The 12,827-nt window shown below is 40.3% G+C and overlaps 1 protein-coding gene across 3 annotated transcripts in view; it reads right to left on the minus strand.

Moving 5' to 3' along the window:
* Positions 1 to 12,827, minus strand: part of LOC111331999 (myoferlin) — a 48,287-nt gene that overhangs the window by 18,133 nt on the left and 17,327 nt on the right. For all 3 annotated transcript variants that reach the window (XM_022937252.2, XM_022937250.2, XM_022937251.2), the window contains 21 exons: positions 12,385 to 12,453; positions 12,227 to 12,270; positions 11,967 to 12,043; positions 11,390 to 11,490; positions 10,631 to 10,744; positions 9,991 to 10,090; positions 9,027 to 9,229; positions 8,340 to 8,446; positions 7,586 to 7,670; positions 7,148 to 7,258; positions 6,579 to 6,731; positions 5,823 to 5,972; positions 5,293 to 5,373; positions 4,430 to 4,509; positions 3,650 to 3,764; positions 2,838 to 2,940; positions 2,268 to 2,398; positions 2,013 to 2,192; positions 1,342 to 1,396; positions 822 to 899; positions 126 to 307 (listed from right to left, as the gene is read on the minus strand). In XM_022937252.2, coding sequence (XP_022792987.1) covers positions 126 to 307; positions 822 to 899; positions 1,342 to 1,396; positions 2,013 to 2,192; positions 2,268 to 2,398; positions 2,838 to 2,940; positions 3,650 to 3,764; positions 4,430 to 4,509; positions 5,293 to 5,373; positions 5,823 to 5,972; positions 6,579 to 6,731; positions 7,148 to 7,258; positions 7,586 to 7,670; positions 8,340 to 8,446; positions 9,027 to 9,229; positions 9,991 to 10,090; positions 10,631 to 10,744; positions 11,390 to 11,490; positions 11,967 to 12,043; positions 12,227 to 12,270; positions 12,385 to 12,453 — 2,319 coding nt within the window. The remainder of the gene's footprint in view (positions 1 to 125; positions 308 to 821; positions 900 to 1,341; positions 1,397 to 2,012; positions 2,193 to 2,267; positions 2,399 to 2,837; positions 2,941 to 3,649; positions 3,765 to 4,429; positions 4,510 to 5,292; positions 5,374 to 5,822; positions 5,973 to 6,578; positions 6,732 to 7,147; positions 7,259 to 7,585; positions 7,671 to 8,339; positions 8,447 to 9,026; positions 9,230 to 9,990; positions 10,091 to 10,630; positions 10,745 to 11,389; positions 11,491 to 11,966; positions 12,044 to 12,226; positions 12,271 to 12,384; positions 12,454 to 12,827) is intronic.

Genomic DNA, 12,827 nt, shown 5'->3' on the forward strand with positions numbered 1-12,827 from the left:
CCATACCAAAATCTCTACGTATTGCGTAAGGTTCCCTGCATCAAAAATAGGGCGAACTTTCCTAGTTACTTTCCTTGTGTCGGAAGTAATCCTCGGTCGCATTTATTTCCAAATGACCAACTCACCACTGGGTCTTTGTCAAACAGCTCGATGATGACTTCCGGTGGGTTTCTGGCCACTTTGTCAATACTGCCATAAATCTGAACATTTTCAAAGATCAGCGTCTGATCCCAGGTAGGACAAATTGTCCGTGTAAGGATCTCTGTCACTTGGCTTTGAGTACCAAATGCAATTCGTGCATAAGGGTCTGAAAAATACATTGTAATGAAAAAATGAGCACACAGAGCAAACGAGACTGCTGACTTGCCAAAGAAATAAAAGCGCAAGAAACAACGAGCTGATATGCAGGCGGGGTCAGAGACTACTGAAAAGTGAATCATCTGAAAATGCAGTTACACTAGCCAGTTTCTTTTACTATATCCAACACGAACCTATCTTTTTTTTCAGAGCCATGGATTAATGATCTGCCAACTGATATCTCAGACAAATAAGGGAAGACAATTGGGTGAACGACAGTTGAGAATGAATACGAAACAGCTTCTTGAGAAAAGGGGAAGAACGAGTAAGCGAGAGATTCTTTGCGACATACTATGATGTTGATAGGTGAAGGAGGGTGAACTTGAATGTTTATTGATTCAGCAGAGATGAAAATCTTTACAACAGCGATCAGATTTAAATGGCGTCATTCTGTATGGTCACCAGTTCGATCAAGCACGAAGGGGATAGGTAACAAATTACACACCAACATGTGTGTATTTTACCTGAAAAGCCATCAGCGTCCGATGCTAATAAATCACGTGCTTGGTAAATGTAGGCTCTCAGCTGGTACTTGTGCGGTTCTACAAATGAGATTTATAGTTGGGTTAAACCTCTACAAACACCTCATCGTTAGCCAGCGAAAAGAGCACGAAAAATATCATCATAATATTACAACAGTCACCTCGTCCCTGACCTAAAAAGACTTCGCACAAATTGAAGAGCACGTCTTTTTCCACACCCATGCACCTCATTACCTGGGAATTACGCGATGCTTGAGTCAAGCACCCCTATCGTGCCACACATAATTCTAACGTGTTCTGTGTATTGGAGGTCTGCAGGATGTAAAGTTAAGTACTCTGCAAAGCTATAACAAAAGTTTTAACCGGGAAAGAAGAAAGCTTCTCTGCAGGTTGATGCCGATGGTCAAATATCTGGATCAAATATCAAACTAAAAAAGTGTCTTCAGGTTTTCGACCGAGGTACTCTACGGTACCGATAGCAAACGAGAACCAATTTCCTTACTGTCAAATGTTATGAACATTCTTGGCGCATTCATCATCGTCTCTTGCTCCCTGTCCTACGGGCAAGAGGTTAAATTCAATTAAGGATGTAGCTGAGCCCACAATTCAACTGCAAACTGACCAGAAAACAGCCTGGTCGAATAGAAATCCACTTCCTTTAACCCTTTGAGTGACCAGCATCTAATTTCTCCTCTCGATATCCCCCCTAAATCACACATTAAGGTCACGAGAATAAAGGAAATTATCATTATCTAAAGAAGCTATTGATGGTCAAACAAATTCTTCTTGTCGATACCTCAGAATGTACTGAGAACAGTATGGAGAATGTGCAAACTGATGTCAGGTTGGAAAGGGTTAGGGGATTATTTCTTCAACGGAGGCCTCTCGGCGAACTACACTACGGCAATTGACTGGAAATTTAACTCCTCTATATTTGAGACTTCGTAGTCATCAAACATAAAACGACATGGCTCAGCAGAGCACACCACATCGAGTGAACTAACTCGAACACGTGTCTTGTGGAATGAAATGGGTGGTAGCATTTTTCACAGTACTTCTACCATGCATTACGTTACAAAACAGACGGCAAGTTTTTCATTTAAAACTCACTCTAACCAGTGAAAAGTCAGTCGTTAAAGAGGCCATAATATAAACAAATACAAAGACTCTTACATCATCGTCATCGCCGACGTCAATATGAAAGACCGCGGGGGCACTGGGATCCTCTTGCACCATTTTCCTATGCCATCTTCTTCTCCGCACCAGATCCATTTTGCGCTCCTTAGCATGAAACTTCATGTTGAACACTGGCGCATACTCCCAGCCTTCTTTAGCGAGCTGCTCAGCACGGATCTACATTGAGAAACAAGAAGCAGTGAAAACAATTTTCTGCCCGTATGTAGCACTAAATGCTGACTTTCCACTTACCTGTTCTTGTTCCATTTTAGCATCAGTCACTAACACTCTATTTCTGACCCATCTTCTTCGCCGACACAAGTGATAGGTCTTCTCCACGGGTCCGTAACCACCAAATGTGGCTTCTACAGTGTACTCAAAACCTATGGCGAGATAATTAAAAAGTTGAAGATTGGCTGAGTAAGCCATGGATGTCACATATTATTTAATCCACTTCGGGGGGAGAATTCATCACAAATTGAAATGGGCGAGACGGTAATGTTTCAGTAGCACTGCCTTGTGCAACATGTGGGTCACGTCTTTTCCTCGATCCTCTCCGAATTATTTTTGTCTTAGAAGGGATTTTTTCCTCTAGAAAACTACCATCTTGCTTTTATCAGTTTTCCTTTCTTTCTCTTAGTTTGAAGATAATTTTCTAACTCATGTAAATGCATTAAATTGAAAACAAAAACCCGATAAGATGTGAAAGACCACATACGAAAAACGGGGAGGAAAAAGACTTGGAGGGCGGCAAAGTAACAAAAACATAGCTCTGATTTTGCTTAGGACAGAGCAATGACCATAAAACCGGCCCTGCATTACCATCTTCATCCACGGCGCGGTTTAAGTCGACTGTCCAATCTGTGGTCCAATCCCATTCTTCTGGACACACTATCTCATCCCTAGCTGTCACAGCATCACCACGCTACAAGAGAAATTTTGTTGCAGGTAAATAACAGTTAAGGACTTTACTATCTTTACGGAGAATAAGAAGGAATGAAAGAATCTCGACAAACGAAAACCGCAAGGTTTTTACGACTGTTGGCATATGTGCGAAAAATCTCTTGAGGAACGAAACGTGCTATCTTAGGACTGTTATCGCTTGCAATTCTCTTCCGCATTATTTTTTTTTTACTTGACGCCCTTAGGAATGGCTTTGAAAGCTGGTTACGTTATTCCCCTTAAACACAAGTACCAAAACAACGGAACGACAGCCTTCAATTGATAGAAGGCGTTTTGAAAAGTCGTCAATGGAAATAATCTGCTCTTTCCGTTATTGAAATGTGGTCAACAAGTAACCAAATACGACTTTTGAATTTGTGTGCACGGTCAGGGGCAGATCAAGGAATTTTTGATGGGCAGGGGGGGAGTAGGGGGATAGCAGGGGGATAGCAGGGGGGGAGGAAGGTGTTTAAACTTTTAATCAGAAAACATAATTTTTACCTCAGATCCTAAATAGGCTGAGAAATACTTCGAGAAAAGTATATTTTAAACACTTAATATTAAGTAGTGACATTCGATCATGCAAGAACATCTGTGTCTGACAAGCGGTAAATAGGAGGAAAGGGTGTGGCCCTTCCGGACCCTCTCCCTGAGTATGCCACCAAAGATTCCGGTTGCATCAGAACACTTACCACATCGGTCCAGGGCACAGAGGAAGGACCCCAACTGCCACCAGGGAGACGAGACTCGTTTTCAAACACATCTTCTAGAAAGCTCTTGTGACCACTGTCTCGGTCATACGTCATGCTATTTACGTTAAAACAAAGATTATGAGGGAGCAGAACTAAAATCAAAATTTGGGAAAGTTCAGAGGGCATATCAAGTTATGAAGTCGTTATAGCAGCTTTTCTAGTAGGACCCTCGTGTAAACCACTTTTTGTGAACCTGGCATCCTCCATAAAGATTAGTTAATAATGTTATATCAAGGTTCTGCAATAGCTCCAGTTCTCTATATTAATGAAGTACTGAATTCTCACATCATGTAGTATGGGAGATTGTGTGGCGTCAGGTTCGAGTAGTAATGGCAGGTATGCCGCATGAACGCGCACGAGAGATCTCTTGTTTGTCTGCTCGAGTGCACATTTTAGCCTCATGTGAGAGCAGGCCTCATTATTAGCGCCCCAGGACGTGCGTTTCTCCGCCCGCGGGAAGATCTGAGACGAGCCGGGGAGAGGTTTACACTCGTGCCGAAGAAACACTCGTGCCGGATAAACACTCGTGCCGGAGAAACACTCGTGCCGAAGCGCTAATGATAAGGGCCTGATCAAAGGCTAATTTTGTGCCTTTATGAACACTTACACCTCGTACACCGAATAAATTTGCGTTTCCCGTTTTCAAATTTATCCGTTGTGGTGTAAACACGTCCTGAACATCATTTATCACTTCGCATCTCGCTTAGCTGAAATCATCACCTCAGCTCTGGATTCACGAACCAGTCTTCTTCAAACCGCCAGCCGGGAGGAGTGACAAAATACTCCTTATACAATTTCAACTGAAATTAACCGAATGAAACCATTATCGGGGAGGAACAGTTGATCAGATTTTACAAACATTTTTGTAGCGTATAAACATCAACAGTATCCTGGCCTCGACTCTTTTCCACAGTCACTTACACGAACATAATCAGAGCTAACTAAAATATGCAACGTGATTAACTGATTACACAAAAGGAACTCATTAAACTTTTTTAACATGTCTTTAGTAATTAATATTTTTTAATAACTTTCTAACTGAATGACTTCAAATAAAATCTAACGCTACTCTACGTATAGACACTAGCATTCCCCTGCATTCACCTGTACGGCAGGATCAACGTCACCTCCTTTCTACCTACATGTCTGCATATCCTGACATACTGCACTCATGTATCTGTTCAGGCTCCAACACAACTGCCTTAATCCCCTTGCTAAAAGTAAATTGCTAAGTTAGTGCACTTTACCCAACGGTGTGACCAACCAGTTAAGACCTTACGAGAGAGGTTTGAGGGAGTGACAAGCCTACCGTAATTCATTTCAGTCTCTTCAGGATCAATCCTCGCCGTTTCATGAAAACGAGGCCAAGTTCAGTCATTATTTGAAATATCTAGCCATTCAATTTTAACGGGGTTATGTGCATGGTAAGTCACCCAGAGATCTCTATTCAAAGTGTCAGTTCACTTTCTATTCTAAACTAAATCTTCAGACGCCCTCATCATAATGAATTTGTTCAGAACAAAGTAACATACCGTGAAATAAATTTATACGAAGATTTGAAGCGATGATAAAAAAATACTTACATCTCCCCGTGCGTTTGACCAAGAAGGCCGAGGAAGTCCTTTGGAGGTCCAAGTACCAAGTACATTCATTTGATTTTCATACTAGATGACAACAGAATACCAAGCGACAAAAGTATTGTTACAAATGGCAACTAATCCCTAAAGCTACAAAAAAAAAAGCACGAACTGAAAACCGAACTGCTTAACTCGAAATCCATCCCCCTGCCAAACCCCCTCAAACTCGATCAAGATCCAATTCCCCTTGGATTTGACCCCATTTTACCAGTCATTTATCATCAGCTACTGAACTCGATGAACTCTAAATCCCATTAACTCGAACTAATTTCACCGTCCTTTAGCTCAAATTTACACAGATAACTCTAACTTTAAGCGAAAACATCAGTCGATAAACTTCAAATATCAGAACATAGCTGATCAACACGTTCCCGTACTGTCAACTTTAGAGAAAGGTCGACGACTACTAGACGCGCTAAATAAGCCCTGAGTGACAAAAAAATCAAGTCAACGCGGTGAAAGTGAAAAGCTTCTACCGTTTCTGCATAGACACAGAAGTCTCCTTCTGTCTGTTCCCTGTTGGTCCAATCCTCCTGATGTTTTTCGAGCCCCAGCCAAACTATCATGCGAACATGAGCAGGCACTTCTGGGAAGTCTTCAAGGTTCATTTGTTTTTTTCCTGGGTACTAATCAGACAACAGCAAGAAACTAAAATATAGTTCAAGCACGAAGTATGCAATAAATATTCTCAATTACCACAATACAAAGACAGATCAACAGTGGACTCAATCCTTTACTTCTTCTCAATGATACATGTTACAGCTTGATCGCTTGAATGAATAACGAGTCTGAATCAGTCTGTATAGTGCGCTTTTCGATTGAGTGCCGTAAAACCAAAACCACAGTAACCACAACGACCAATCAGAAGAGAGGAAAATACCTACAAGAGCCAATCAGAGCTCAGAGTAAAAACAGCTGACCCACCTAAAGCGTGGAAAAACGAAGGAGACCAAATCGCGATTTGTTTTAGTTTAGCATCTGATTGGTCGAGAGAGAGGCATGTGTTTTCTGGACCAATCACAAAGCGAGGTAAAGTAAAACCAATGCAATCCCATGTTACTTCGACAATCACTTGAAAAAATGCTGAGTGTGAAATTTAGGACTCTAAACTTCAGCTTGGAGCAGGCTACCAGCTTGCGGAAGACCGAAAGGGGAGGAGGGAATGTAGCTGACGACCTGCGCGCGACTCAGTTTCAGAGAGACTGATGATGATCCATGATCTATCATCTTACCTTCATGAACATATTGAGGACCTTGCCACAGTTCTGACCGCAGGCATCAGTCTGAGGTGAGAACAACACCTCGTAAGCTGGGATACGGAAAGATGCAATTCGCTTTGTACCACTGATCAGCCATATCACCACATCAGGCATGCTGTTTTGAGGCTGAGGAAAAAAATAAAAAAAAATGTTTGATATATATCTTATTAACCAAGCGCGAGGGCCGTACTGGGAGAATATCGGCCCGAGGTCTCGACAGTACGGACCAAGCGCAGCGAGGTTCGTACAAAAAAGACCGAGGGCTGATATTCTTCCAGTACGGTCCCGAGCAAGCTTGGTTAATAAGAGATGTATTATACGACTGAAGTTCAAAGGGATACAAGTGCGGTATCATTCGGGACCATTCGGGACAGTGCCCGGTCCAATACTGAGAGAATATTGACCGGCGATAGAGCATTTTGATTGGTTGATTTTAGTTATTGGCCCTTTGACTGCTCGAGTCGTGTAATAACAACTGAGTATTGCATTACTTATACCAAAAGCAACCTAGTGACTCACACAGTAAATTCTAGAGAACGCACCTCAACGGCAATATCTTTCAATCTCTGCATGTAACCCTCAATTTCTGCCATGGCTTCAGCAACATCTGTCGCACTTTCACGTAGCTTGGTTGCCTCCTCCATGATGGCCAGCTGTAAGAAACCAGACGTTAGACTTGATGCTGAACAATAGACATTATTGACAACCCGGGCCAGGGGTTTAAATCTCCAAAGAGATAGCAACGACTCTTGAAAGAAGCATGAAGTTTAAATACCAACTGTCCAAATAGCGACGCATAAAGAGCGGGACAAATTTCCCAAGGAAAGATAATACAAACTCTGGAACGAAAGTTAACGTTTACTGTTTAAATTTCATGAAATATTCTGAAAAGGAGAGGTAATTAACACATGAAAGTCGTGCGTTTTTTTGGCCATGGACACACTCATGTACTTGAAATAAGTAATATAACATAAACAAACCTTCTCCAAAATTCTTGTATCTTGAATCTTAAGATCCAGCTCGTTTACACCAGGAGTGGAACTGTCAATCTTTGGTAATGGTTTCCTACGGACAAAAATAATATCATCATTTCATGTCTCCACTTTCCTACAGAGCAGAAAATGAACAGTTGTCAGAAGTGGCCATGCAGTCTGGATATCGAGCTAAAATCAACCGGTTAAACAAGTTGACCAAGTATTTAAACAAAATAGGGAACCCAATAACCCCACCTCCCCTCCCTCCTCTACTTTCACGCGTTACGTAACTGGAAATTCACTATAGAAATTCAAGTCCAATGTCGATCTCTCTCTACTGTTAATTGAACTACATTCCTCAACTGAATCCTCCACACTGTTCCTTAGTTTAATACACTGCAGATCAAACATTTAGCAGACCTAGAAGTTTCATGAGTTGACTCCTATGTGCTTTCTCTAAGATGAAGGGAGAAAGTTTATTTAGAAACTGTGGTGCTGCGTTGGTTGGGGGTATTACAAGATAATATGGTTTTATCAACTGAGTTGAAAATGCAAATTGGTCACTGTAGAGAGATTCTAAAACTGACATTTCGAGACGTCGTTTTGCTGACGCTTCTCTTGGATAGTTTGATATAACATGTAGTGTCTCCGTGTTTGGTAACTGCTATCAAATTTGACAATTGAATAAAGTTTCTTATTCAGGAACACCAAGCGTTCAGATCTGTACGTATCTGTACTTAAAATGGAATGCCCTGTGTACCTGCAATCATTGATCAGCTGATCTAACAAAGCTATCAAGAGTGAGGCTGTTTCAGCTGTTGGTGCATTTGCTTCCAGACTAAGCTGAACTTTCTCCATGTTCTGCTCCTGTTACAAGGTCAAAAACAAACGTCAAATCATCAGTGGGTCTTAGGGGCCTTTCCTCCATTTAAGAGAGATTTTATAACAGGTCTATACTGCTCAGGCTGAAGATTTTCTAAAGCGTTGAATACTGAGGGTATTGCTACTCTCCCAAGCTCCTTACTGGATAATGTACCATCACATCCGATGCTACACCATTCAGAGATTTCACCCAGTTGCCTTGAAAGTTTGTGATACTCGTTTTGAATTGGCAGGAGAGGAACAACAGTAAAAATGAATCCTGAATAGGAGCACACCATCAAACTTATACCTGGAATAAAAAATTATTTAGTTTGGCTTTTATCAAAACCACCTAGAGAGCAAATCAACGTCCTATTTCCAAATGAAGCCAACGGTCTGAGTTTTTTAGTACTAAAAAGTTTGAAAGACCCGCCGACAAAAATAGTCAGTGCATCAACGTTTCATTAAACTTCCTGACATTTTCAGACCAAGATGCGCCAAAACTGTTAATCATAACCGTCGAATATTTCCAAGAACTCATCATTCAACAGTGATAACTGTGCTGTTTTGTATTGCATTGACTTACCAATCGCTCACACAATCTGGTTAAGATATTCAAGTTGTCCAGTCTGAAGGATATATCTTCCCAGTGACTATCCACGCACACACAAGGTTTGGTGTCTCCCCATGGAAGGTAATAATAGTAGCAGCCATCGTAAACAGCGTTAGTGGGTGGAGTAGTCGAAGACGATGGAGGAACCGACTGATCAAGCTTGTTGCCATAATTTCCTAACAGCACACAGTAATCATGTTTTAATGGACTGCATTTCCATTCTTGTGATATCAGCCGGAGTAAACACAACAGCCAATCAAAGCCAAGGAAAATATCGTAACGAGCCACTGAGAACTCACGAGCACAACGCCTGAAGCGCGGGAAAACGAGAGACCAAGTTGCAACTCGTTTTGGTTTTGAAACTAATTGGTTGAGAATTGGCGCAAAAATTTTCGACCAATGACAGAGCGAGGTGGAATAAGCAATCTCACATTACTTTCGACACGTCATTAAAAATCGCATTAACGAAAAGGCTAATAAATTGATAACAGAACTGCAATGCATAAAGATCTATACATTACTTCCATTACAGCTAAAGAATAAACATTTATTCGAAACGTCGACAAAGTTATAGCACATGCGTCAATTAAGTGTCACAAAGCCAAAAGCAAAGTTATTACAACGACCCAATCAGAACAAAAGAAGAGATCACAATTTTCCACTGAGAGCTCAAAAGTAAAAACAAATTAAGAGGATGACTCTACGCGACCAAGCCGAGATTGGTGTTAGATTTGCATCTAATTGATTGAGTGGGTAGCCCGAGATTTCTGGACCAATCAAACCGAAATACAGAAGAAAAAAAAACACCAATGCAATCCTGAATTAAACTCAGTTTGAAACCCCTATTTTAGTCTAAGCGGCATGAACATCAAGCAATTACTTGTCATGCGAAGCCTTTCAAAGAATTTAAAATTTTGCGCAAGATTTCTTAACTAACCTATGCTAACTTCAAACTCCAATGGTCCGTCTGTAGATGATATCATAGTTGCTTCCAGGAAGCAGGCAAACAACTTAAACTTGCGCCTGCGTAAGTACGGCTGAAGAGCACAACAAAATAAATTAGTAAACAAGATTAATCCCTTACACCCTAACATCAGTATCCATACTCTCCATAATGTTCTCTATACATTGTCTAAGGTACTGACAAGGAGAATTTGTTTAACAATCAAGAGCTTTTTCAGTTAGTGATTACTTCCTTTATTCTCGCGACTTAAATGTGGGATTCAGGGCTGGTAACGTAAGGAGAAATTAGATGCTGGTCACTTTTTTGAGTCAAAGGGTTAAAAGCAACGAACGACAAACGTAGTGATATATCTTTCCGAGTGTTCAAGGGCTAGCTGAGAGTAAATCACTTAAAAACACTAGGTCAAATCCATCGCAAATCGGATTTTGTTCGAGCTAGCGGTAAGGTCGAGTTAACAGAGTTCTAGTCAGCGAGGTTCTTCTGTATCAGCAACTTCATCACAAGGGTGGAGTATGTATGAGAGGGCAATTTATTAATGGCGGTCCCTGAAAATCTTCGTAAGAAATCACACGAAACCAAAATTACTACTCTAAAGGTATAATTACTGTGGTACCTGTACACGGATAATCTCATGACTCTGCAAGTCTTCAGCAACCTCCTTTGATGACGGTCCAAGTTTGGTTTCCAGCTCCACCAACACTCTTCCTCTGTAGGCAACTCCCTCACCCTGGAACAGGATAACAAAAAAATCGAACATGTAAAACTGTAACAGGCCACTAAACACGGCTCCAAGGTAAATCTTCTTATAATTTGATTAATTCAGAAAGAAAAGGTCTGATTACACAAAGTTTAGCCGTTGTTCAACAAAACTGCGTCCTAAACAAACCTCGATTTGGCTGAAACTTTTATCTGAACATTCACTTTTATGAACAGTGTCAACAGGGCCAAAAGTTTACAGTGGAAGGACATTTATTTAATGAAATCTATCATCTTAGAGAAAAAGCCTGAGGCGCACTAATTGCGTAAAACCGCGGTTTTGGCTAGACTTCGTGTAAATAACTGAGACAAAGTGTTTTAAGTGAAAAATCGCGAGTTTAAGTTTGTAGGCCTTCTTGGTGGGACCAAAGAAATGAGGAAAAAAACATTGGTTTTACAATGTCTTTACCTTGTAAAAGGGTACATTGAGTCAATAAGAACACCAATACATATTGCACTGCAATGTGGGGTACACTTGTACAAATTTTTAAGTGAGAAAAATCTAAATGGAATATTCCCCTACTTTGACCATTATACGAGACATACACAATCCAGAGATGGTGGGCAAAACCAAACTTTTCCTCAGGTCTGAAGTAAGCATGTTTTCATCACTTACAATTCCAAGATTCAAGTCATCGTATTCATCAGGCAAGTCCGAGTACTCTCTTGTTGAGCCATAGAAATTCATATAACAAGGACCAAACAAGGGGAGAAAACCTGCAACAGTTTTGAAGTGTACTAAGGTTTGAGCACCCATCAAAAGAGATAACAATTCAAGTCATGTACATACAAACATAGCAGTATTCTAAACATGGCTTTCATCCAAAAGGGTCCAATGGAATTGGCCCTAGCCAAATGACTTGATCTTTTCTTTTGTAATTTGATGTTACTGTATCAAGTTTATTCTAGCCAAGGAGTTTTTTCAGTTCCGTTTATCTCCATCTACTATTGTGAATCACTATTATCAATGAGAACAAATCATGAAAGAAAAGTGTTTCCATAAAGATGAACCTTTCCATTTTGCCATGCGAGACATCCAATTTCTGGCTACGGGCTTGAGAAAAGAAAAATCAGGGATTCCCACGTAGTTCCAAACTCCAGCTGGTAATTTACTTTTCTGTGCCTTTTTTCTTTTCTTTTCAAAATGCCCAACTCTACTTACACTAAGAAAGTACTTAAATCAGTAACCATACCATCATCGCCTTGTCCAGAAATAGCAGATATTGGCAAATAAGTTGTTCCAATACAATCGTCTGCTGTCAATCGATCCCTGCAACAGATATTTTACGTTCAAACTACGGTTGAAGTTATGTAAAATTAAGATTTAATAAGAGACGTTTCACAAAATGAAAATTCAGAATCAAATGTTCTCTAGGCATAAATTTGGATCCATTTTAATTTCAATTGAGAGGAAAAGATGAATGATCAACACCGAGTCTTTGTGTAGCCTTACCAATCAAATATCTGAAGTTTAAGCCTCTCACACATTGAGGGGAACTGCAATAAAAGAACAATAAATCTGCATGGTCAAAATTCCATAATCATTCTAAAAATGAAATAAAACTGCATGTATAAAAGTAAACGAAACATTTCATGTTTTCCACAACTCACCTTGAATTGTAAATTAAGTTCTGTGTTGAACTCTGGATGATCTGAATTGTAATGCACTCTTGTCTTTGACTGTTAAGAAAAGTTTAACATAAATAAATAATACTGACATTATTTCATATTCAAACCTGGATTGACCAAGGACCAAAGGGGCAGAAATATTTCAGCTGTTAAATTGTATATTGTTGTACCATAACAAGTTATTTGAACTTGACGAGGGTGTGTTACTTGGGAGTTTAACCCTTTGGCTCCCAGAAGTGATCAACATGTAACTTCTCTCTATAATATCCATACACGATCCAGCAAACAGGTAATGAGAATCCACAAGCTCATCAGTAAGAAGTTGGTACCTTGATTGAACACCAAATTCTTGTAACCAATTTACAAGGAAACGTGTATCAGCTAGAGGGGAGAATTCACAATCAGATCTTGGGAGTTAAAGGGTT

The sequence above is a fragment of the Stylophora pistillata genome, chromosome 1, assembly GCF_964205215.1.
Source record: "Stylophora pistillata chromosome 1, jaStyPist1.2, whole genome shotgun sequence".
Taxonomy (NCBI): Eukaryota; Metazoa; Cnidaria; class Anthozoa; order Scleractinia; family Pocilloporidae; genus Stylophora; species Stylophora pistillata.